Source organism: Eleutherodactylus coqui, chromosome 11 (assembly GCF_035609145.1).
Source record: "Eleutherodactylus coqui strain aEleCoq1 chromosome 11, aEleCoq1.hap1, whole genome shotgun sequence".
NCBI lineage: Eukaryota > Metazoa > Chordata > Amphibia > Anura > Eleutherodactylidae > Eleutherodactylus > Eleutherodactylus coqui.
Window position 1 is genome coordinate 5,444,732 of NC_089847.1, and position 26,787 is coordinate 5,471,518.

Here is a 26,787-nt window from a genome sequence, read left to right on the forward strand (position 1 = left end):
AGGACGCCGGTGCCGGACTATCAAATGTTCTGGACGGTCAGCGGATTTGTGGATGTGACGAATTTGCACTCAGGAAATCTGATATTTTTTTTGGCGGCTGAGGCTGCCGGGCCGCTCCTCGATGGGAGTCACGGTCACCGTTGTTACCTGGGTGCCCCCCACCATGACAGCCCCCAGACTCCTGCATATTAGTGTGCGGCCCGTGGTTTCGGTTGTTCCTTTTCCTTAGCTGGGGGTCTATGTACCCCGATATGTTTTCCTGCTCCCACTTACTCAGCGGCCGCTCCCATAATTCTATTCCCGTATCGCTGCCCCCACCGTTGCTGGCAGCTAATGAACTTGGGTTGAGCTGCAGCAGGCGAGGGGTTAATTGCAGCTGTGCGATTACATAAATACAGGCGCACAATGACCATGTCCCAGCACAAAGCCCGAGCCGTGAGAACCGGCCCTGAGCCGTGGGAACCAGCTCCCCCTCCCCCACAGGAAATGCCCTGGCCTCCAACCCCAAATCCCAGCACTGGGAGACACATGAATGCAGCGACCGTCCTATAATCCGGCATCCCCTGACAACCGGATCATCAGAGGGGGGAGAGGCCGGAACGTAACGAGATCCCACAAGCACGTGCCGGATTAAAGGAAGGCCAGCCTGGCTGTACGGAGACCTGGCGCCGGCCGTCAGCCGCCCTCGCGGTGCAGCGAGACTTGCGGATTGTCTCGATAGAAGGACACGACAGCAGAGACGTCTCACACTTTAATCAGATCATAGAAAAACCGGCAGAAGACGCCGCCGCGCCGTCCATGCTGGGGATCAACCAGTCACAGTGAAGCCCCAGTGTCGGGGTGATGTGAGCAATGGGGAAGAGAAGTCCTGAGCCCCCAGACAGCCCCGCAGCTTGTGCTCCAGTCTCTGTCACCCCCAGGCACATGGCCTGTGAGGGGTGAGCCACGTAACCCAGGGAATCCCCTGGAGGAGTTCACGGCCCCAGACGACGCTCCACTATGTCCCCGGCTCGCTGGTGTCGGACCTCCAGGTGCTTGTTCTGGACCTTCTCGAAGTGCCGCAGCAGCTCGGTGTAGTCTATCCGCTCAGAGTCTGATTTTGGGGAGCTCAGGAGTGCAGGTTCAGCGTGCCTGCAGAGAGAAGAGGGGGGAACCCACAACGCCTGCAGGTCAACATGGGCCAAGTGCCGGAAGCTTCTCTAGATCACCGCCCTGTGGACCCCTGGACTTACCCTGATCTCATCAGCTGGGGGTTGGGGACGCACTGCAGCCGGTGCGACAGCAGTTGGAAGGCGCTGCTCTGTGGCAGCAGCATGAGAAGGCCGTACAGAGCGCGGATCAGGTACGGGTGATTCTCCACATCCAGAAGCTGCAGCCGCAGGTCTACGAGACACAGGCAGGATGGCGGTCACCGGTAAAATCCCACAGTTCCCGACCCCCATGAGGAGGGGTCTGTGCACCCCCAACCTGCATCCATGGCCTAGGACTGTGGATCTGATCACCTCCTGCCCCCACTGTGCCTTTACATGCTCCCTTGACGAGGCCATGTGTCCCCTAAGTGACTTGCGTCCCCCCATGACTCTATATACCCCCCCATATGACTCTACGTGCCCCTTCTGTGACTCTACATCCCCTCCCTGACGCTATATTCCTATTCTCCGCTCTGTGACTCTACATGCCCCCCAGTAAGACTATATGCACCCACTCCATGCCTTTAATTGCCCCCTCTGTAAGTCTACATGCCCCCCATCACTCTGTAACTCTACATGCCCCCTCTGTCACTCTATGCCCGTGCCGTGACTTTGCATGCTCCCTGTGAGTCTACGTGCCCCCTCTCCTCCATGTGACGCTATATGCCCCCTGCATGTGATGCTGCTCCATCCTGACCTGACACGCTCTTCTCAGAATCCCCCCGTGCAGCGTCTCATCACTTCTGCTCTACTTCCCGCCTGTCGCTGGGGGGGCCGCGTACGCAGCGGACGCTGGACGCACTCACATGTGAAGATTGGACATTCTATCAGCTGCACCAACTTGTCCACTTCGGTCAGGAAATCCACGGTGACCTCCAGATCTCCGCTGCACGTGGAAGGTCAAGGGCCAAGAACGAGGAGGAAGCTGAGAGCAGCGGCGCCCTCCCCCCTCCCATCCCACAGCAGCGGCCGCCACGTGCAGCGCAGCGAAGGATACAACTTCTGGATGAGATGATACGCGTGCCGGTAGTTCTGGGTGAGGAAGCAGAGGGACACGGTGGCCACCGGACTGTGACACCAGGAGCGGTACAGGCAGCAGAACAGGTCGCAGCTCTCCTGGAAGAAACAAGGGTCAGCTGGAAAAGACCCCCAACCCATCCCCCGCTCTGAGGGATGATGTCCCCTCCCCCGCTCTCTAGTGTCACACAAGGAACATGTGGTGCATCGCACGCACTCCTGGCTTCCTTCGTGGTGGACTATATCCACATTACACATTTGCGCTATGGTCGGCCCGGCGCCTTTCATGCGGCTTTTATTTTCGCTTGTCGTAGGTGTGCGCCGCTGGGGGCCGGTGACATACCGCGGTCTGCAGGTCTTTGAGTTGACTCCGCAGCTGGAAGAGTTCAGAGGAGGTCAGTAAGATGCTGTTCAGGTTTTGGACCATCGTAGACGCAAATTTCAGATCTTCCTCCCGCAGCAAGATGTCCGCCATCGAGTGGAAGATGTTCTCAGCGTTCAGGAGGAGGCAAAGCTGCCTGCGGGGAAGAAGAGGCGACAATGGTGACTAGCGGGATGCGCCCCCCGCAAGCCTACAAGGGACAACATGCAACCTCAGTGCTGCCACCTGGAGGGAGGCAGAGCCCTACAGTAGGGGTACATACACACGCCACCGCCGCCGCAGCCAAAAGCCACGTGGCCAGCAACGGCGCAGTTTATAACATCCAAGTATAGTGCAGCCGAGGGGGAGGTCGCAGCCGCCGGGTTATTAGATTTCTGTCCCACCAAGAACGGAGCCGCTACTCCAAGTACAACTACCCCACACGGAGACGGCACAAAACCATCACCAAATGTAACTGGCGGGACCCCGACCTATAACTTGTGGGGGGGGGCTAAAATACGACTTATACATAAAGTGGGGGGCTGAGATATGCCTGATCACTATAGTGGGGGGCTGAGATATGCCTGATCACTATAGTGGGGGGCTGAGATATGCCTGATCACTATAGTAGGGGGCTGAGATATGCCTGATCACTATAGTAGGGGGCTGAGATATGCCTGATCACTATAGTAGGGGGCTGAGATAGGCCTGATCACTATAGTGGGGGGCTGAGATAGGCCTGATCACTACAGTGGGGGGCTGAGATAGGCCTGATCACTACAGTGGGGGGCTGAGATAGGCCTGATCACTACAGTGGGGGGCTGAGATAGGCCTGATCACTATAGTGGGGGGCTGAGATAGGCCTGATCACTATAGTGGGGGGCTGAGATAGGCCTGATCACTACAGTGGGGGGCGAGCCGCTCACATGTCCCCTCTGTACCTGATGATGAATGCTCCCCGCATCTCCAGCAGCTTCCTCTCCGTGCTGAACCTTTTCAGTAGATTTACCATGAAGCGGTGGAAATAGGAGTTCATGGTGGGCGTCGAGGGCGAAGTCTCCAGACCGCGGGCTCCTGGCGGGAAAGTTAACAGGTATGAGATGATGAAGTCACATGTAATGCCAACTCCTACCACCAGGAGGTGACACTCACTGACATCACAGCTGCTGCAGATGCTCCCAGGAACCAATCAGAGTGCAGTGCGGCATATAAGTGCAGTGACCCGATTGGCTGCTCTGATGTTCATACACTCCACAGGCTTCAGAAGCACAACCGTGCGGAGAATGACCCCCAACGTGAGAAGAGAGCCTGGAGCGTGCGGACAGCCTCCCCCCGGGACTCCATGCTCCCTTTCATAACACAGACGGAATAACTAAGTCTGCGGCCGCCAAACCCAGTGAGGTGAGGCGCTGCAGCGGCGGTGTGTCCATCGCCGGGGGAGATCACTGAACACGAAGATCCCCTTTAAGTCATTAAATTCTGCACCTTCCCATCAAACTTTGTGTCACTTCTTCACATTACTGAAGATCTCTGCTTGCTGTTGATGAATGAAAGAGTCTAAAAACTCTTATATTTCATTCATCAAGTATCGATCGCACAGCTGAGGGCTTGTTACAATGTAGGACGGCTTTTATCTGCACTGATACATTGTAACAAACCTCAGTTGTGTCATCTTATGAGATTTTCAGCCTACAGATATAAATACTGTAATGGTAGTTCCTTTCCACAGACAGCAAGCAGAGATCAGTGAACTAAATCACAAAGTCTAATTGGAGGTTGCAGAACTTTTTAGGATAGGAGGAGCCAACCCCTGCCGTGCGGCACGGGGCCCCCGGCGTCCACCCCTGCCGTGCGGCACGGGGCCCCCGGCGTCCACCCCTGCCGTGCGGCACGGGCCCCCCGGCGTCTTCCCCCGCCGTGTGGCACGGGACCCCCGTGTCATTCTTCACTGTTCCCCCGTTACGGTGCAGCCGCTCACCCTCACCGCAGCTGCCGGGCAGCGCTCCTCGAGCCAGGGATGGCACCTGCAGCTTGGTCTGTCCGGCCGCCGGCTCGTCATTGGCTGCGTCGCTCTGTCCGGCCGGCGAGGAGGCGATTTCTGCCAGAACCTCCAGATCCTTCAGGATGACCTAGGGACGGAAATCTTCATCAGACCAGATGGTGGACGGGGCCCCAAGTCAGAGGGACACACAATAGCGGGGTCCTGAGGATCTGGCATTCTGCGTCTCATCATCGCCGTTTCCATCCGCGGTCCTGCTGCATCTTGTCCCTATAACCGATAGTCGCACGGCGAATGTAAAGCGAGATCCGGTTCTGGACGGTTTCCACAGTTTTGCCCGTTTTCCCCATTGAAGGAGATGACAGCGGGCGCCCCAACACTACAGGCAGCAGGTGACCCCCATACTGACCCCCACTATACACTGATGAGACGTGGGGGGGGACGGGAGCCGTGGCGGCTTCCATTAACATTCAGGACACAGGAGCCTGCCTGGTGTAATGCTCTGCAGAACAACCCAGCCCCCTGTCACCATGGAAACAAGCCCGGCCGCCCCGCAGCTCTGCCAGAGGAGGGGGGAGAGCGGGCTCTAGCGCCATTAACTCCTTCCAGCCCAGACATCCCCAGCTGCTGTGTACAGAAGACACATGAAAGAAGCCGGGCAATTGAGAAATACCCCGGGCATCCAGCCCCGCCCACCGCGCTGCAGGATGGCACAATTGGGAGGTACGGGCATCATCCAGCAAGCCAAGAAGAAGCGCAACCAATCCGTCCACATAGCGTCTATACATTAAAACGAAGCCTGGAAGGTGGAATGGAGCTTCAGGGTGTAAACGAGTAATGGATCCAGTCACTGACAGCAAGCAGTGGTCCTGAGGAAATTAAAGACAAAGTCCAGAAGAGTTTCACCTATAGAAGCCATTTAGACTGTCAGTGTTAGAAATGAATGTGAAGCATATACTCCGCGTGATATATACCAGGGGGCGGAGCCTGAGACGGACGTAAAGAACATAGCAGTCAGAAGTCCCGCTCCCGTCAGGCAGCACAGCGCAGACTACTCACCTCATCAGACTCATCCGACAGCGTCTTCAGCAGGATGGGGAACAGGAGGTCAGTGTGACGGAACATCTGCAGCAAGAGAGCATGGGTCAGCACCCGGGGGAGCCATCTATAGGGTCTATACACTGCCCCCTCCCCAGTGTACGGGGAACCATCTATAGGGTCTATACACTGCCCCCTCCCCAGTGCAAGAGGAACCATCTATAGGGTCTATACACTGCCCCCTCCCCAGTGTACGGGGAGCCATCTGTAGGGTCTATACACTGCCCCCTCCCCAGTGTACGGGGAACCATCTATAGGGTCTATACACTGCCCCCTCCCCAGTGTACGGGGAGCCATCTATAGGGTCTATACACTGCCCCCTCCCCAGTGTACGGGGAGCCATCTGTAGGGTCTATACACTGCCCCCTCCCCAGTGTACGGGGAACCATCTATAGGGTCTATACACTGCCCCCTCCCCAGTGTACGGGGAACCATCTATAGGGTCTATATACTGCCCCTCCCTAGTATACAGGGAACCATCTATAGGGTCTATATACTGCCCCCTCCCCAGTGTACAGGGAACCATCTATAGGGTCTATACACTGCCCCCCCAGTACAAGAGGAACCATCTATAGGGTCTATACACTGCCCCCTCCCCAGTGTAAGAGGAACCATCTATAGGGTCTATACACTGCCCCCTCCCCAGTGTAAGAGGAACCATCTATAGGGTCTATACACTGCCCCCTCCCCAGTGTAAGAGGAACCATCTATAGGGTCTATACACTGCCCCCTCCCCAGTGTAAGAGGAACCATCTATAGGGTCTATACACTGCCCCTCCCTCGCATACAGGGAACCATCTATAGGGTCTATACACTGCCCCCTCCCCAGTACAAGAGGAACCATCTATAGGGTCTATATACTACCCCCTCCCCAGTGCAAGAGGAACCATCTATAGGGTCTATACACTGCCGCCTGCCCAGTGTACGGGGAACCATCTATAGGGTCTATACACTGCCCCCTCCCCAGTGTACGGGGAACCATCTATAGGGTCTATACACTGCCCCCTCCCCAGTGTACGGGGAACCATCTATAGGGTCTATACACTGCCCCTCCCCAGTACAAGAGGAACAATCTATAGGGTCTATACACTGCCCGCTCTCCAGTGTACAGGGAACCATCTATAGGGTCTACACACTGCCCCCTCCCCAGTGTACAGGGAACCATCTATAGGGTCTATATAGTGCCCCTCCCCAGTGTACAAGGAACCATCTACAGGGTCTATATACTGCCCCCTCCCCAGTGTAAGAGGAACCATCTATAGGGTCTATATACTGCCCCCTCCCCAGTGTACAGGGAACCATCTATAGGGTCTATATACTGCCCCCTCCCAGTGTACAGGGAACCATCTATAGGGTCTACACACTGCCCCCTCCCCAGTGCAAGAGGAACCATCTATAGGGTCTATACACTGCCCCCTCCCCAGTGTACAGGGAACCATCTATAGGGTCTACACACTGCTGCCTGCCCAGTGCAAGAGGAACCATCTATAGTAGGGTCTATACACTGCCCTCTCCCCAGTGTACAGGGAACCATCTATAGGGTCTATACACTGCCCTCTCCCCAGTGTACAGGGAACCATCTATAGGGTCTATACACTGCCCTCTCCCCAGTGTACAGGGAACCATCTATAAAGTCTATGCACTGCCCCCTCCCCAGTGCAAGAGGAACCATCTATAGGGTCTATATACTGCCCCCTCCCCAGTGTACAGGGAACCATCTATAGGGTCTATACACTACCCCCTCCCCAGTGTAAGAGGAACCATCTATAGGGTCTATACACTGCCCCCCTCCCCAGTGCAAGAGGAACCATCTATAGGGTCTATATACTGCCCCTACCCCAGTGTACAGGAAACCATCTACAAGGTCTATACACTACCCCCTCCCCAGTGTAAGAGGAACCATCTATAGGGTCTATATACTGCCCCTCCCTAGTGTACAGGGAACCATCTATATGGTCTACACACTGCTGCCTCCCCAGTGTACAGGGAACCATCTATAGGGTCTATACACTGCCCCAGTTCACAGTGTAATGGAACCATCTATAAGGTCTGCAAACTGCCCCCTCCCCATTGTATAGGGAACCATCTATAGGTTCTACATACTGCCCCCTTCCCCACGTTCAGGGAACAATCTATAGGGTCTATATACTGCCCCTCCCCAGTGTACAGGGAGCCACCTATAGGGTTGATATACTGCTCGTGCCAGTGTACAGGGAACCATCTATAGGGTCTAAACACTGCCCCTCCCCGCTGTAGAGGGAACAATCTATAGGGTTTATATAGTGCCCCTTCCCACTGTACAGGGAACCATCTATGGGGTCTATATACTGCCCCTCCCCAGTGTACAGGGAACAATCTATAGGGTCTATATACTGCCTAACCAGTGTATAGGGAACAATCTATAGGGTCTATATACTGCCGCTCCCCAGTGTACAGGGAACAAGCTATAGGGTCTATATACTGCCGCTCCCCTGTGTACAGGGAACAATCTATAGGGTCTATATACTGCCCCTCCCAGTGTACAGGGAACCACCTATTGGGTCGATATACTTCTCGTGCCAGTATACAGGGAACTATCTATGGGGTCTAAACACTGCCCCCTCTCCAGTGTACGGGAAACCATCTATAGGGTCTATATATTGCCCCCTCCTCTACACTGGATGTACAGGAGAAAGATATAAAAGGAAATGATCTATAGAGCCAGTATATAGCAGAGATGTATATAGGGTACGGGAGAGCTATACAGCTCCATAACAGCAGTCATCTATAGGGTCTATACCCCCTGGGAGTACAGGAAAGGTACATAAACTGTATACAGGAGTCACCTCTTCTCTATATACCCCTCAGATGTGTGTAGTGATCTATAAGTGACTACATACTGTCCCTGAACCTGGGCCCGCACAGTGAGTACGCACCTTGCGGGGGGTCTTGATGTACAGATGATACAGCCACTTCAGCACACAGATCCGGGTCATCATGCCGGTCGTCGGCTCACAAAGGTGCCGGTCCAGAACCTGAACGATTCCATCCAGATTGAGCGTCACGGCGGCGGCGGCCGGAGAACTGCAGGCCCCAAAGTAAGGGAGGAGTGAAGCCTAAAGTACAGAGGGGCAAGCGGCCCAGCAGGTGTCTGGGGGTGCAGAGCCGCAGCGGCAAGCTGACCTCCGCCGGCGGTTAACATTGTGGAACAACAACTATAGAGACGAGATTACAGTCTCCTCTCTGCTGCTCCTTCAGCCACAACCAGTTCAGTCCCTCGGGGGTTAACACGCCTAATTAATCACTTGTTAGCCGGAAGAGGGGCGACCTGGCAGCGGCTTCTCTTGCTCACTGCGCCATTGTTATGGTAATGCCGGATGATGAGTGCAGGAATCCCACAATCATCTCCTCCAGAACATCCCGCTCACTGCGAGCAGCATTTAAAGGGCCGGCGCGCTCTCTGGGAAACGAGATTTCAGCACCTTATAGCGACAAGTGCCGCTGCATTCTAACAGACTTCATCCAGACGGGCGCTTCCTACGCCTCTCTCTCACTGCAGTAAGGCATGTGCCTTTTAAAACATTGGCGCAATTTACGGCAGTCCATGTGCCACAAATAAAACCTCCGCCAGCTATGAGCTGGCATTGATTTGCGCCAGCTGCTGGCATAAAGTACAGTAAATATGTGGAGCCACAGGAGGCCACGCCCCTCACACAAAGGGCAATCATCCCGAAAAAAAACGAAGAAGTCCTAAATGAGCGAACATGTTAACGCCAGAAAGCTGGCGCACGTACATTGACCAGTCAGTGCTTTGGAGATCTCTGCTTGCTGTCAAGGAAAAGAAGCATCACTGTTCAGATTCAGAGGTAGAAACCACCTCCCAATCTCATCCTCCTCACAGCTGAAGGTTTGTTACAGTTGCATCCAGTCCAGCAGAGTTGTAGATAAGCCCATCTGTCCTGGACACACACGAGCCGCCGTTCCCGTAGTGCCATGACTCTCCCTCCCGGATCACACTGTAGAAGGTCCGCCTGAATCTTACATAGAACTTCTCACAGCTGAGGGTTTGTTACAGTTGTATCCAGTCTAGACAATCCTACTTTGTATTAGTGCAGGTAGAATGTAGGAAAGCAATGGGACAGCGGACTGTTACACTGTAACACACATACAGCAGTGTGAGAAGGACCAGTGTTCCTATTCACTGACAGCAAGCAGAGATCTCGAAATACAATTCTTCTAAGGGTACATTGACAAAAGTGATTTTATCGTGTGCGTTTTGTGTGTTGCGGGACGTAAAAAAAACTCGAACGGAAACAGAAGCCGTTACTTGCGGCGGGCGTCTTTACAGGAGCGATTCTTCTCCCGCAGTGATGCTGCAAGATGGACAAGTCCCTCCACGAGGATGTGAATTACTAGGAAATGAGACCCCGAGCCAGAAAGTGACGGAACATCTGCGTTATTAAGTGCTGCACAATGAGAGACGGCAACGAGCGAGCGGAGTAAAAGACGAAGCGCAACATAGCCACCTGGTGGCCAGCAGAAAGTACTGCAGGGTGAAAAAAATCTAGTGACCCCCCCCCCCCCCCCCCCTCACCTTCTGGGTGCAAAGACACTGATGTTGTCCAGGCTGGAGTCGTTTTCTGTATCCGGCGTTCCTGCAAAGAAATGAGAGGATCAGTCGCTACTTGGCGCAGAACGGACGCATCCCTCAGGTGATCAGGACATTAGAGGAAAACCGTGGATTTAACGCAGGCAAGCGCAGAGACGTCCAAAAACATAATGCACAATAAATATACATGGCGTCTGGTAGCGCAGTCCGCCGGATAGCTGGAGCGGCTCCCTTAGCCAACCGGACGCACGCGCACCTTCGCTTCTACAGCAAAAACAGGAAAAACGGACAATAAACTGACCAGCGGGACCGAGGACCAGCGGGACAGCGTTTAATTGGTTAAAAACAGCCCCATCTGGCTCAGAGGGCGTATTCACACGGGGAACCCCCTCTGCAACAGAACGCGTATGCGGAAATACACATTATTGTTTATGTTTTTAGAGTCCGGGATGTTGCAATTTTTCTATGTCCCATTTTTGGGCGATATCACTATTTTCTATGGAACAGTTAAAAAATAAATAGATACATAATACGGCATGAGCAGCGCTGCGAGGGGTTTTTTCTCGCGGTCACGGACGGCCGGATGCTAAATTTCTGCTGCTAATCATCTGTTTATGGCAGAAAAATAAAAAAACTCCAACTGCATTGGCCGGGAATCGAACCCGGGCCTCCCGCGTGGCAGGCGAGAATTCTACCACTGAACCACCAATGCTGCTGCTGTGCTCCCATCTGGACGGGCTCTGACCTGCCTGCGGACTCCGTCACACGAGGCTCCAGCTGTGGAGGCCTGAACAGCCAGAAAGTCTAAGCAGAGTGGATGGACAACTACTCCAGATGTCTGAGCCGCATCCTGGGACCGCAGCTGTGCAGGGGAAGGATTCTCGCCTGCCACGTGGGTTCGATTCCCGGCTAATGCTTTTATTTCCCTTTTTAGATATATTAGGGCTCATTCACACGGTGTACGTGGATTCACTCGCGTATTTACGGTTTGCGTTCGTTGCCGTGTATTTTGCTGCGTCTGCAGGTTTTTGCAGATTTACGGCGCTACTATTTACATGTGCAAAAAAAAAAAAAACGCAATAAGGTCCCATTGATTTAATGCGTAAATAGGCAGCGATTGTACCGCGTCTTCACAGCTCATTTACACGATCCAATTAACTTGGAGGCGTTCAGTCCGTACATACGCACAAAATAGGAGACGCTGCGGGTTTTTTTCACGCAATGGAAATACGCACGAAGAAAAGCGGTCGTCTAAATAATCCAATACAAAGCAATGGGTTCTGCATGTAATATGCTGCGCGCATACACCCATGTGAATGAGCCTCATGTAATGAGGCGGCGCCGGTCTTCAAAAATATTCACCTCCTCGCCATTTTCAAGATCTTAGAGGCCAATAAACAATACAGACCCTCGGGGCTCATTCATACGGGCAGCATGGCCGAGCGAGACGTCACAATGTAGTACAAAGTCACTGGGGACACCCCAACATATGACTAGATTAAATACCAAGGGCCGATATCACAAGAAGGGCAAACAGTCACAACTAAGAGGGCGGGGAGAACGGATCTAATGATCCCTGAACAGTCATAAAAAGGGTTAAGTCACGGTAAACGGCATCGGTCAGACACAAGATAGCCAAATATTAGTTGGGGAGTGTGCGGATACAGAGCGCAGCCCCAGAGGATCTGGCAGGAAAGACGCTGAACCTTAAATAATGGGGGAAATACTTTGTGCTTCAATCTATAGAGGCCCTTTTACACGCAATGATGATCGCTGGAACGACCGAAAGACTGAACGAATTAACAACTTTTTTGAATGAAAAGCCGAACATTTAAACATATAAATAATTGTGTGAAATCCTCTGCATTTCCCCCGTTAGCTATGTAAACACTGTATATATGCAAACACTGTATATATGTAAACACTGTATATATGTAAATATATGTAAACACTGTATATATGTAAACACTGTATATATGTAAATATATGTAAACACTGTATATATGTAAACACTGTATATATGTAAATATATGTAAACACTGTATATATGTAAATATATGTAAACACTGTATATATGTAAACATATGTAAACACTGTATATATGTAAACACTGTATATATGTAAACACTGTATGTAAATATATGTAAACACTGTATATATGTAAATATATGTAAACACTGTATATATGTAAACATATGTAAACACTGTATATATGTAAACACTGTATATATGTAAACACTGTATATATGTAAACACTGTATGTAAATATATGTAAACACTGTATATATGTAAACACTGTATATATGTAAATATATGTAAACACTGTATATATGTAAACACTGTATATATGTAAATATATGTAAACACTGTATATATGTAAATATATGTAAACACTATATATATGCAAATATATGTAAACCCTGTATATATGTAAACACTGTATATATGTAAACACTGTATACATGTAAACATATGTAAACACTGTATATATGTAAACACTGTATACATGTAAACATATGTAAACACTGTATATATGTAAACACTGTATACATGTAAACATATGTAAACACTGTATATATGTAAACACTGTATACATGTAAACATATGTAAACACTGTATATATGTAAATATATGTAAACACTGTATATATGTAAACATATGTAAACACTATATATGTAAACACTGTATATATGTAAATATATGTAAACACTGTATATATGTAAACACTGTATATATGTAAATATATGTAAACACTGTATATATGTAAATATATGTAAACACTATATATATGCAAATATATGTAAACCCTGTATATATGTAAACACTGTATATATGTAAACACTGTATACATGTAAACATATGTAAACACTGTATATATGTAAACACTGTATACATGTAAACATATGTAAACACTGTATATATGTAAACACTGTATATATGTAAACACTGTATATATGTAAATATATGTAAACACTGTATATATGTAAATATATGTAAACACTGTATATGCTGTTTGCTCAGGTGGGGTGTGTTTATGCGAGGGAAACTCTGGCCAGAAGGATTTTAATAGGTGAGAAGAAAAACCATTGCCTTCTGGCAGCATGAGTAAACAAGTAGTCATTGTGCAAACAATCCCCCTCCTCCCCCCTTAAGTCTTAAGCCCCATTTATATGCAAAGATGACCGCTCAAAATTCCTTCAAAAGATAGCTTGAATGACAGTTTGAGCGATCATTTTGCATAAACTACTAAAGGGCACTAATCACAGTTTGCGGTCCCTGCCATCAGCTGGCCGGCCAAACAATGATTTTTATGCTGAACTAAAAATCATCGTTCATCCGAAAAGCTAAGGATGGGAGCATTTACACGCAACGATTATCGCTCAAAAACACATTGTTTGAACAAATTGTGAGCGATGATCGTTGTTTGTAAAATTTGGGCCTTAAGTTTGTCAAAGACTGAACGAAGGATATTAAAATTAAATGAAAAGTGAACGACTGTTTATACAGACTGACAACCAGCGATAAACGACAAGTGAACGAATAGCGCATGAGGGCTTTCTGTTTACATGTAACGATTATCACACACTTTCACTTGTCTGAACACCTTTTCAGCGATAATTGTTGAGTGTAAAAGGGCCTTAACGGAAGGTAACTCAAATCTATTGCTTATAAACGCCCTTAGAATCGAGATAAATAGAGAAGTCAGATAATTTGATTCAGACTAATCTCAGCCTAGAATGGATCCCTCAGATCTAGACTCTAGATGACCTCACAGAGGCTCAAAAGTGAAGAAAACTCTGCTTAAAAGGCGCAAAGCCTGGATAAATAAACCTTGATGCTTTCGCCAGCGTAGCGGCATTGGATCATCGGGCGAGTTTGATATATAGACTGATAATACTGAAGCTAGACGCAGGTGAGATATAGACTGGTTAACTGTGCACAATCACACAGCAAGCAGAGATATAGACCGGCTCGCTGGATATAAAGTAGAGTTACTAGATGCCTAAACTAAACAGTCACACGAGCAAAGGAAAGGCTCCGAGTTCATAGAAAGGAAGCCTGTGGGTAAAATACCAAATGCTGGATCAGCAGCCCTGATGGTAGACGGGTGATATGGATAAAAAATAAACAAATAATAAAGTTTGGTAATTGAAGTGCGGAGAGCCACGATCAACATAGATTGTGGCTTTTAGATGGTTATTAGTGGGGATCGGCATTCTCTCTGATCCCTGCTATTGTAGCTGAAGGCCGGCTACCAGTCACACCCAGCTCCCTGCTGCAGATGGCACAGGAGCCCATATCATCCATAGGACCAGCTTTTACACCCATTTGTGGGAACTCCTCACCCACGGATGGGAAGGGGTTAAAACTCTGATAATATCCCCTCCCCCATATGTACTAGTTTCCTTTTCCTGAACTACTCCCCTTCATGTAAGACTGTACTTACCTATATAGTCTCAGCAGTCAAAGAATTGGTCTGTTCTATAATAGGAGATCATAAAAATTCTCCTGCATTGGCCGGGAATCGAACCCGGGCCTCCCGCGTGGCAGGCGAGAATTCTACCACTGAACCACCAATGCTGCAGCTGTGCTGTCTCTAGCATGCGGCACTCTGCTTAGTCCTCTTGGACGTTCAGTGGTTGGATGTGGCTTTTCATTTCTTGAATATCACCACAGAAGCAAATATACTCTTTGTCATAAAGACTCCGCGCAGAAGTTGTCATTTTATGCAGACCCCGCCCTGCGGCTCCATCTCAGGGCAGATCCATAATGATGAGAGTTGTGGTGATTAGATGAACGGTCACCGGAGGTCCTAAAAGTGGTTCTCCCCTTGGCCTATAAGAGGCTCTCGGAGGCTCCCTGTGTTTAGTGACCTCTTCTTCCGCTTTTAGAGCTTGTTGGCCACTAAATGCCTCTACGACGCAGAGAAGAGACTTCACCCCGTTACCAGAGGGGGGCGCATTATTGGGATGTGAGAAGCTAGATGGCTCTATCGATGAATTGTCCCCCACCGGCCGTTCTGACCAGACTGTTAGGAGGTGTTGGGACCAGTGGATGGGGGCACACAAGGTGACCAGGCTCAGGACGCCCCCTACAGACCACCAGTAGAGAGGAGCATCTGACCAGACTGTTAGGAGGTGTTGGGACCAGTGGGTGTGTGAGGGCACACAAGGTGACCGGGCTCAGGGCGCCCCCTACAGACCACCAGTAGAGAGGAGAGACTGATCGTCCGACAAGCAGCTCTAACTGTTTCATTGTCCACCATGCCGAGACAGGGGGCGCCATTGTTGCACCCGTGTCTGTCGGAACCATTTCCAGGCACTTGGCTGAAGGACATTTGGTCTCGCGGCCCCCATTAAATGACCTCTGACACCCACCGTCGCCTCCGTCTGCAGTGATGTCATGATCAATGAAACTGGACGCTCCGGAGGGGAATCGGGTGTCTTCAGCGATTAATCCAGGTTTAGTTTTGGCGCTAACGACGGCCGTGTTCATGTCTGGAAACCTCGGGGTAAGCGGCTCAACTCTGCTTTTGCTGTGGAGCGACACACTGCCCCCTGCTGGTGTGATGGTCTAGGGAGCAATCGCATACGACAGTCTGTTCCCCCTAGTAGTGGTAGGAGGGACAATGACAGCTCAGCCATATTTTCAGGACATCCTGCAGCCACATGTGTTCCTCTCATGGCGGCTTCCAGCAGGATAATGCTCGGCCGCACACACAAGGGGGTCACAGGAAGCCCCCACAACATTGTCACACTGCCATGGCTGCCCGGTCACCAGATTTATCACCAATAGAACATGTTTGGGACCATCTGGGACACCAACTTCAACAGCCTACAAGTTTGCACGATCTAGAGGCTCAGTTATAGCAAATGTGGAGCGATATGCTGCAGGATACTATATAGATTCTGTATATCTCCATGCCCGCCCGTATCATATCTTGTATCCAAGCTAGAGGCGGTACAACAGGGTACTAGAGCCTCCATGCCCCCCGTATCATATCTTGTATCCAAGCTAGAGGCGGTACAACAGGGTACTGGAGCCTCCCTACAAGAGGTCGGTTCTCCAAAATAAAGGCCCTTTTGCTCTGTTATTGTAATTACCTACTTAAAGTTTCATTACATCCGACAACTTCTAGGGGGAGAAGTTACTGACAATGAGCATATATATATATACACACACACCTATACATATACAATAGGGGATTTTTTTCCCTCCTTTTTACAATGTATTCGGCATTATAACGGCGTCTGACCACAGGAGGACGAGACGCTGCAGACACGGAGACGCTACCTCACAGGCCACACGTTGCCGCGCTCCGGCCGGATCCACACGGGGTCTCTGTGCAGCTTTTCCTACTATAATAAGTCCTGCACCACAAACCTCACATGTGAATTCGGCCAATTACAACAGCCGCCGACCGGGTCGATGCGTCAGGTTTTATCAACGAGGCGATGGTTCCGAGTGCGTCAGTGTAGCAGACTTAAGTAAAAGGGTGACGGATCTTCACCCCACATCTTTGGTTTATAGACTTCCTTAGTTTGGAATCTGCCTCCATAACCAGAGGTAAAAGCTGCTCACCCTCAGATCTATCGGACTTACCACGATCAGCTGTCTCCTGGCTTGGTAGCTGACTTGTGTCATCCCCCTCGTCATCCTCTGGGGTCACCAGCTTCATCAGGCTCAGGTTACACACGTTGGCCACCTCCTTAATACCTGGAGTCACAAGATGTAAGGACGACACAGGAAAAGAAGCCATGGCATCACATGTGAATAGTGGGCACGGCGGTGGCGCCCCATAAAGGATACTCTTCTTCCGGTCATCATAAGACAGACAAGGCAAGACGGCCGTCAAGATCCCTGAGGAGTATGGAAGCATCACCCTGCCGGCCAGCTGCAGGAACTCCCGCATCCACGACATGGCGGTCAGCTGGATGAGGTCATCTGCCAACAACAAGGACATAGGTGAGAACCATCACCAGCGTCCACAGCTCGGACGAGATGCTGCCGGGCACTCACCTGAAGACTGGCAGTGGATTACCAGGATGTTGGCCATCTCTGCAAACTTCACGCTGTCTGGCAACTTCTTGATTTCCTTCAGGAACTCCCCCAAAGACACCTCACACCTGCGGGCAAACAGCGGGCAGTTCTAGCAGAGCTCAGGCGCCTCAGCACTACTGTGCCCACCAGTCTGCAGGGAACATGCATGCACCGCTCTCACAGGAATACCTCTGTAGGTCTCACAGGACTTACTGGATCGGCACAATGAGACATGGCGCCCAATCAGATGGCGCAAGATAGAGGAAAAAAGCAGTACGGTTGGGGCTTAAAATTAACGTTCCTCCCAGCAGAGGTCATGTGAGCGGGCACACAGGTAGCAGTCACATATACACTCACATCTTCCGAATCTCTTTACTGTTATCTCCAAGTATTTGGAATAGACCATCCAGGATCTCCGGCAGGTACTCCAACAAGTTGATGTCAGGAACGTTCTCCAGAACCAGGATCTGAGACAGAAAGAGAAACCTGATCACAAAACATCCAGAACGTCAGAATTCCTACTGTTGCCATGAACCAGTCAGCACCACCATGTGGACAATACTGATGGGATCCAGTCACCAACACTAGATCTCACCACTGACAGGATCGAGTCAGCCCTACCAGGTGGACAATACCACCGGCATCTAGTTAGCCCCACCTGGTGGTCAATACCATTGGGATCCAGTCACCCACATGTACCCCTTTCTCCACAATACTGGCTGAAGGAATAAAAGAACGCAGGCTATCTGTAAGCAGAGAGATGGTGAGGGAACACTTAGCTAACTTACAGGAATGTAAGTCTCAAGGTCCAGATGAATTACATCCTAGGATACTAAAGGAAGCAGCGGAGGTAATTGCTGAACCACTCGCCATAATCTTTGAAGATTCCTGGAGAACAGAAGTCCCAGAAGATTGGAAAAGGGCAAATGTTGTGCCTATCTTCAAGAAAAGCAAGAAGGTGGATCCAGGAAACTACAGGCCTGTGAGCCTGACTTCTATATCAGGAAAGATCTCTGAACAGATTATTAAACAGCATGTATGCAAGTACTTGGATGAGAATGGAGTAATTAACCAGAGCCAGCATGGGTTTGTAACAAACAAGTCATGCCAGACTAATCTAATTTCCTTCTATGACAGAATTACCGACTAATTTGATCAGGGAAATGCGGTAGATATAGTATATCTTGAATTTAGTAAAGTATCTGACAAAGTATCTCATACCATACTTATTGAAAAAAATGACCAACTATGGGATTGACAAGGCAACTGTTAGGTGGATTCACAACTGGCTGAGTGATCATACTCAGAGTGGTCATAAATGGCTGCACATCCAAGTGGAAGAATGTATCAAGTGGGGACCACAAGGCTCTGTCCTAGGCCCAGTGTTGGTCAACATTGTTATAAATGATGTGGAGGAGGGAATTGAGGGGAAACTGATCAACTCTGCAAGTGGTGGGTGACTAACAGAATGGTATTTAGAAAGGCGAAATGCAAAGTCCTACATCTGGGCAAGAAAAATGAAAAACACCCACATACAGAATGGGAGGAATTGGGCTAAGCAGCAGCACATGTGAAAAAGACTTAGTTATACTAATAGATCATAGACTGAACATGAGTCAACAATGTGATGCAGCAGCCAAAAGGCAAACACAATTCTGGGATGTATTAACCCTTTCCAATCCGCTGTCTGACGTCTGAAGACATTCTGATTAAAGCCTGTACAGCTGCGATGTCGGAAGACGTTCGGCAGGGTATTCTTACTGTATATTACTGGCGGCAATGTTGTCGGGGTGCCTCTCCAGCATGTCCCATACCGCAGTACTGGCTCTAGCCAGCAGATGGTGCCATTGTATGATGGCAGAAAGAGAAAGCCCCCTAGGAAACCCTGACTCCAAAATTGGATTGCAAAGGGTTAGAAGAAGCATAGAGTCTAGATCACGTGAGGTCATTATCCCCCTCTACTCTTCCTTAGTCAGACCTCATCTGGAATACTGGGTCCAGTTCTGGGCACCCCACTTTAAAAAAGACATAGACAAACTGGAGCAAGTTCAGAGAAGAGTTACCAAGATGGTGAGCGGTCTGCAAATCATGTCCTATGAGGAACGGTTAAAGGATCTGGGAATGTTTAGCAGAAGAGAAGGCTGAGAGGAGACTTAATAGCCGTCTACAAATATCTGAAGGGCCGTCACAGTGCAGAGGGATCAGCCCTATTCTCATCTGCACAAGGAAAGACCAGAAGCAATGGGATGAAACTGAAAGGGAGGAGAGTGGAACAGGTTGCCACGGGAGGTGGGGAGTTCTCCTTCAATGGAAGTCTTCAGAGGCTGGACAGACATCTGTCTTGGATGATTTAGTGATCCTGCACTGAGCAGGGGGTTGAATCCAATGAGTTTTGAGGTCTCTTCCAACTCTACCATTCTATGACGAGATCCCACCACTCACAGGATCCAGTCAGCACCACTAGATCTATAATACTGCCTGGATCCAGTTAGTCACACCAGGTGGACAATACCGATGGGATCTATTCACCTACATAAGACCCCACCACAGCGACAGGATCCAGTCAGGCCCCACCATGTAGACAATTCTGATGGGATCCAGCCAGCCTCACTAGGTGGACAATACCGATGGGATCCAATTACCCATGTCTAATTCCACCACACCAAAGGGATCTAGTCAGACCCATAGGGTGAACAACACCAATGAGATCTAGTCAGTATCACTAAGTGGACTATACTGATGGGATCAAGTGACCTACAACAGATCCCACCACTGACTGGATCCAGTCAGCTCCACCAGGTAAACAATAATGAGATCCAGTAATCACCAACAGGTAGAAAATACAGATGGAACCCAGTTACCCACATCAGATCCTACCACTGACAGGATCCAGTAAGCCCCACTAGGTGGAAAGTACTGAAGGGATCCAGTCAGTGGTGGCTACGGGCAGCAGAACTGCAACCATGCCATGTGAAGGATGGCGCTGCCCGTATATATTGATCTGTACAAGACTCAGAATTAGCGTGATTGGAGACGCTCACCCAGGAGATGATGAACTGCCGGGCATACTGGTTGTTGGAGTAGATCCTCTCTCGCAGAAGTGGGACAAAACTGACGAGGTCAAACTTGCTGCTCTCCGTCACGATATCCTGAAAGAGGATGAAACATCACAGGTGCTGGAATAGGACTACAACCCCCATCATGCAGAGAGCGGTAGCACCATCCACAGGGACAGCCAGGTAGCAGGCGAGAGCTCTACCAAGTATGTGCCGCCCTTCCCGATGTCCCCTCGTTATCACTGCATTCATTCTGAAGATCAGCTGGGGTCACCTGATACGTAAAAAAGTAAGTGCCCCCCGGCAGTCAGCTACTTTCATCATCGGATCTCTTTCCTGCATCTCAATTGATTCTCATCTCATTGCAGCTCATGGCGGGCCAGATCTTCTCGATCGGTGGAGCCACAAGGCAGGGGGCACTTACTTATGCACCTCGGTGATACAGAGTGTTATGTGATTCCTCAGATGGAATAACAAAGGACACCTGGAGGGGGCAAATACTTTTCACTGCAGCACAGATCCAGCGCCTGGACCACATGGAGTAGAACTCCCCTCAGGACAGATGTGGCTGTATGTCCCGGCATGGCGCTGCACTCACAGGCACATACAGCCATGCGGTGACCCCAGTAATGGCCGCACACCTTCAGTAGTCGGTCCAGGAGCTCGGAGCCGCTCTTCACGTTGGGATCTGGATCAGCGGCGAGCTGCGGAATACAAGGAGAAATGTCACATACCCCGGGGGAGACCCCGAAATATCACTCAATGGACTTCCTGTCATGTGACCTTCAACCCCAATTCCAAAAAAGTTTTAATGCTGTGTAAAATGTAAAAAGAATGTAAGTAAAAAAAAAGGAATGATTTGGGAATCTCATCTAACCAGATTATATTCCCAGTAGAATTTATCAGAGGGGGGGGGGGGGGGGGGGGCTGGGGGGAGGGGTACTGTTGTATTTCATTAAAAAAAATTATCTCATTTAGGAATTAATGGCAGCAACACATCTCACAGAGGGGGAACAAGAGGCAGGAAAAGGAAGTGGCATTAATGAAAAACAGCTGGAGGGTCAGTTTTCTAGTAAGTCACATGACTGTATAAAGAGCCCGTTAGAGAGGCCGAGTCTCTCAGAAGTAAAGACGGTCGGAGGTCACCGATCTGTGAGAAACTGCGGCCAACAATTGTGGAGCAATTTCAGAAAGACATTCATCAAGTTGTAAAAATCTGAAGGCTTTGAATATCCACCGTCTACAGAACATAAAACCATCAGTCAGAGGATCTGGAGAGACTCCGGTGCACAAGGGACAATACTGGATGCTGGAGATCTGCGGCCCTCGGGCGGCGCTGCATTATAAACAGGCGTGATTCTGTAATGTAATCCCTGCATTATAAACAGGCGTGATTCTGTAATGTAATCCCTGCAGGGGCGCAGGAATACTTCCAGTGATCACCGTCTGTGGATCCAGGTCAGCATGTAATCCACTAATGTAAGGGAACGTTGTAAAATGTATCTCAGCAGAATCCAGAAGCGCCGGCGTCTTCTCTGGGCCAAAGATCATTTATAAAGGACCGAGGCAAAATGTGAGACTGTGCTGTGGGCAGAGGAATCAAAATGTGAGCAAGACAATGCAAAACCACATACTGCCCCCATCACAACAGCATGGGCTCACCGAAGAGTCCGGGTGCTGCACCGGCCGCCTGCAGTCTGGACCGTCCACCAATAGGAAACATTTGGTGCATTATGAAACAAAAAAGATGAGCGAGGACTGCGGAGCCGCGAGAATCCATCAGAGAAGAACGGACAACATTCTCTCCCAAAACTCCAGCAGCTGGTCTCCAGGAGAGGCAATGCTGCACCATGGTAGTCACGGCCCCGCCCACTTTTGTGAGATGTGTTGCTGCCATCAATTTCTAAATAAGTTTATTTTGTATGACGTAGAACAATGCCCCTCCCCCCCTGATATGTTCTACTGTTGGTTTTTTATTCCTTCCTCTGGATCAACAAGGGGGGTGGAAACGGGCTGAACTGGAGGACCATCGTCTCCCTTCGGCCTCACATACGATGTTACTATGGATGTATGGCTAGATGAGGCCTACAAATCACTGCGTCTGTTTTTTCTTTACATTTTACACTATGGTCCAACTTATTTGGAGTTGGGGTTGTACTTTCATATGCAAGTATTGGAGTGGAGGTCACATGACAGGAGGTCTGCTGCTGTTACCATGGTAACCCCAGAAAAAGCACATGGAGGGGATGCGGCCCTTTACCTTACTGAGTCCATCAAACAGCACGTTAAAATGTGGCAGGACGGAGCCGCGGGCAACCTTCACGATGTTGTAGAGCGCCTCGCAGGCGTAATAGCGCAGCCGGCTGTCCGCATCGTTAAAGCAGGTGAGGACGGGTTCAATGAGCTCCCGCAGGTACTGGCCCGAGTCCTGCAAGGGGAACAGAGGGTTAATCCTGGTGGCTCCCCCCGACAGCCACTCCCCACAATCCATCCCACCGCCCATCACCTTGCCGAGTGCAATGGAGCAGGCGGCCAGTCCGATGAGCCCCCCCTTCCTGCTGTGCGGATGCTGCGACAGAGCGAATTCCTGAGACAGGATCTGGATGACGTGTTTTATCTGCACCGCGTTATTCTGCGCCACAAACTCCCGCACCAACCTGCGGAGACAGCGCCAAGACGGGTGAAATGGTGCGGCGCCCTCTCCTGTCACAGGTGTCCCCGCCCACTCCCTGGTGTCCCCGCCCACTCCTGCTTGTTTCCTCTCTCCAATCCCTTCCCGATCCTCTTTCTCTCCTTCTTGTCACCGATCTATATTCACCCCCCTCCGAGCTGCCCCCCTTCCCCAATGATCTCACTCTCTCCCTAGTGTCTCCTCCCACTCCCTAGTGTCCCCGCCCTCTACTCTCCATCCTCACCCTGGTGTCCCCTCTCTCCTTGTCTCCTCCCTCTCCTTGTTGTCCCCTTCCTCTACTCTCCGCCCTCTTCCCATTGTCCCCGCCTTCACCCCAATGTCCCCTTCCTCTTCAATGGTCCCACTGCCCTCTACTTATTGTCTTTTCCATCTAGGTCCCACCTTCTCCCCAGTGTCTCCTCCCTCCTGACCATCCTCCCTCTATTCAATGTCCCCACACACTACTTCACATGCCCCCTTCCTCTCCATGGGGACCCCTCCCTCTCCCCAATGTCCACACCCACTACTTAATAAGGCCCCTCCCTTTCTAAAGTGACCCCTCCCTCTCCCAGTGTCTCCGCCCACTACTTTCCCCTCCTCCTCCCCACTCGCTCTCCCCAGTGTCTACTTTCTCTCCCTGGTGACCCCTCCCTCTCCTTGTTGTCTCCTCCCTATCCCCAGTGTCCCCTACCTCCTCCCCCTCCTTCCCCCGAATGTCCCAACCCACTACTTTACACAAACCCTCCCTCTCCCCAGTGTCTCCTCCCTTTCTTGTCCCCTCCCTCTGTGGTAACTCCTCCCTCTCCAAAATGTCCCCACCCACTACTTCACACACGCCCTTCACCTCCCCAGAGGCCACTCCCTCCCCCTTCTCCCCAATGTCCCCGCCCACTACTTCACACACGCCCTTCACCTCCCCAGAGGCCACTCCCTCCTCCTTCTCCCCAATGTCCCCGCCCACTACTTTACACCCCCCCCATCTTTCCAGTGTTTCCTCCCACTTTGTCCCCTCCCTCTCCAATGGTGACTGCTCCCTCTCCCCAATGTCCACACCCACTACTTCACATGACCCCTCCCTTTCCAAAGTGACTCCTCCCTCTCCCTAGTGTCTCTGCCCACTACTTCTCTCACCCCACTTGCTATCCCCAGTGTCCCACTACTTTAAACAAATCCTCCCTCTCTTGTCCCCTCCCTCTGTGGTGACTCCTCCCTCTCCCAAATGTCTCCACCCACTACTTCACACACACCCTCCATCTCTCCAGTGTTTCCTCCCACTGTTTGTTGTCCCCTCCCTCTCCAATGGTGACTCCTCCCTCTCCCCAGTGTCTCCGCCCACTACTTCTCTCACCCCACTGTCTACTTTCTCTCCCTGTTGTCTCCTCCCTCTCCCCAGTGTCCCACTACTTTAAACAAACCCTCCCTCTCCTCAGTGTCTCCTCCCTTTCTTGTCCCCTTCCTCTGTGGTGACTCCTCCCTCTCCCAAATGTCCCCACCCACTACTTTACACACACCCTCTATCTCCAGTGCTTCCTCCCACTTTTCGTTGTCCCCTCCCTCTTCAATGGTGACTCCTCCCTCTCCCAATGTCCCCGCCCACTACTTTACACGCCCACTCTCCCCCCAGTGTTTCCTCCCACTCATTGTCTCCTCCCTCTACCGAGTCCCCTCCCTCCTGCCCCTCCTCCTTCACCCAGTGTCCCCGCCCTCTCCCGGGCGTCTCACTTCTCTATCTCCAGCGCCGCCACCTTCCTCTTCTCGTACATCTTGTCGTTCAGCGCCCGCACGATGTTGGGGGTGAGGGGGCTGAGATCCCTCTCCGCGTTCATCTTCCCGGCTCCCTCACAACAAGCGGGCAGAGCGGCCGCAGTCACGTGTGCCGGACACGCCCCTCTGTCAGATGACCGGCGTCGCGCTGCCGCATGGGAAGTGTAGTCCGGCAGGAGACACCTGACTCACACGTGACCGGAAAAGACGAGAAACCTGCACAATATGCTGACAGCAGCGACTACCTTACAGGTGCTGCCCTCTAACGGGCGGCTGATGAGCTCCAATCACCGCTCATAGCTTCTTACTGACATTTACTGACTGATCCCAACCTCTGACAGTTGATTATATTTACTGACACATCCCCCTCTCACAGCGGTAATTACTGACATGCAGCCACTGGATCGCCTGCTGGTTATAGTAGGTGCTTCCGCAGAAGTTTTGACGCCTGAGATGTTGCCATCGGTTCTGCTGACAGGCAGGCTTGTTCTATGGCGGAACTGCAGAGCAGATGATGAAGGGCGCAGTGCAGGTGACTGCCCAGGATCAGGCGCCAGCTGCGTAGATGTCACTCCGGATACAAGGACATCACTGCCGTGCAACGTTACCAGGTCACACACCGTAAAACTGGCACGCACTGGCGCCAATTCACATGAGGGGGAAACTGACCCTTTCGTCTCCTCTCAGATGTACATCGACCTATCCAGTGTAGCAAGGGTTAATTGGTCCAGCAGTTATCGGGGCGCCTCGGGAGCAAAAAGGGTGAATTCACACGGCGGATTTTTGTTGTAGAATTTTTCTAAAGATTCCGCAGCCCGTGACGTTCAGGGGACATCAGAGTGTTACGGCGCCGATTTATACGGCACGGAGTGATGACCCCCCCCTCCCGGATCCACATGGAAGCTGCTTTATGAAGTGTCACCATTTTTTTTTTTTACTACCGTGGATTTGAAATCCGTGTACAAAAAAAGTCCCGACGCACGGGCCGACGGCGCCGATTCCCATCACATTAAATAGGATGCTGGTGTGCCACGGAATCGGCGCAGATTCCACGCCAAATTCCCCAGCAAAAATTAGGCGTGCAAACCCTTATACTGCATACAGTCGTGTACGCCGGCCGTACGTAATCGCTGACACCAGGCGACGAATCAACGATAATTCTGCAAAGCTTCTTTCAGCAGAAGATCTCATGCGACGATTGTTCATCTGTCCAGATGAGAAGAACCTGGAATCCATCGCCCGTTGTAACGCTTCACCCGATGAGCGGCTGTTGGAGTTGAGATGTTCCATTTCCATCATCTTCGGCCTGTCCTGGATGGTGCATTTATTTGGGATTGGCGCAGTCACATGACCACATAGTGTCACCCGAAGGTATAAAACCACCTGCAGACAAAGTTTTTACGTGTGTAACGCCTGCTTTGGAACCTCTCAGCAGACTGCACATCATGGACACGGAGTGTAAGGGCGGGCTCAAACGCTATACCCCGCCTCCAGTGGGAGATTTCTGTGATTGGATCACGTGCACTGATGCTTAGCCAATCCGAGTCGGCACTCAATGAACCAATCACAGCCATTCACTGTCATTCACTGATTGGCTGAGCCTCTTGCTGGAGGCGGGGTATTCAAGCCCCATTACCAGGAAGAGAATGCTCGTTAAGCACTGAAGAGTACACAGAAGTTTGCCGGAGCGCTGCAGCCCGGCATGAGGGACCCGAACGTCGCCTGCTAGGTGAGTATTGTTTTTTTACATGTAGTGTAGCTAGGGCTTGTTTTCGGAGGAGGACTTATTTTCAGGGAAACCTGGTATTTGGTAGATCCTGCCTGTGTCCTTCCACCATATACGTTGCTTCTTATGACCCCTAGGGGCACTGTAACTGTTAGACCAACCGCGGAGGGAAGATGGAAGAGACCTCGACGGACGCCCAACACTGACCCCATCTGGCAGTGTGAAGGAGGTCTGACGCAGTTCTGCAGAATCTTAATAAAAAGCATTAACGCTTTG

The 26,787-nt window shown here is 50.7% G+C and overlaps 1 protein-coding gene and 2 non-coding genes across 4 annotated transcripts; all 3 read right to left on the reverse strand.

The window, feature by feature from the left end:
• Positions 1–738: 738 nt before the first annotated feature.
• VAC14 (VAC14 component of PIKFYVE complex) lies at positions 739–24,904 on the reverse strand. Of its 2 annotated transcripts, none has more exons than XM_066584187.1 (19): positions 24,744–24,904; positions 22,857–23,007; positions 22,611–22,778; positions 20,992–21,054; positions 20,336–20,443; positions 17,652–17,761; positions 17,274–17,380; positions 17,064–17,198; positions 16,857–16,970; positions 10,239–10,299; positions 8,581–8,728; positions 5,627–5,692; positions 4,553–4,697; positions 3,510–3,642; positions 2,551–2,725; positions 2,188–2,306; positions 1,997–2,076; positions 1,233–1,383; positions 739–1,131 (listed from the first exon to the last, which is right to left on the reverse strand). In XM_066584187.1, the coding sequence occupies exons 1-19, from the start codon at positions 24,845–24,847 to the stop codon at positions 975–977; spliced, it is 2,295 nt and encodes a 764-aa protein (XP_066440284.1). In that variant the 5' UTR covers positions 24,848–24,904; the 3' UTR covers positions 739–974. The 2 variants fall into 2 exon arrangements, with proteins under 2 accessions (XP_066440284.1, XP_066440283.1); XM_066584186.1 differs by having other exon boundaries at positions 4,547–4,697.
• TRNAG-GCC (transfer RNA glycine (anticodon GCC)) lies at positions 10,895–10,965 on the reverse strand. The gene has a single exon. It is a non-coding gene; the product is annotated as a tRNA-Gly (tRNA).
• TRNAG-GCC (transfer RNA glycine (anticodon GCC)) lies at positions 14,764–14,834 on the reverse strand. Its single transcript has one exon. It is a non-coding gene; the product is annotated as a tRNA-Gly (tRNA).
• Positions 24,905–26,787: the final 1,883 nt, after the last annotated feature.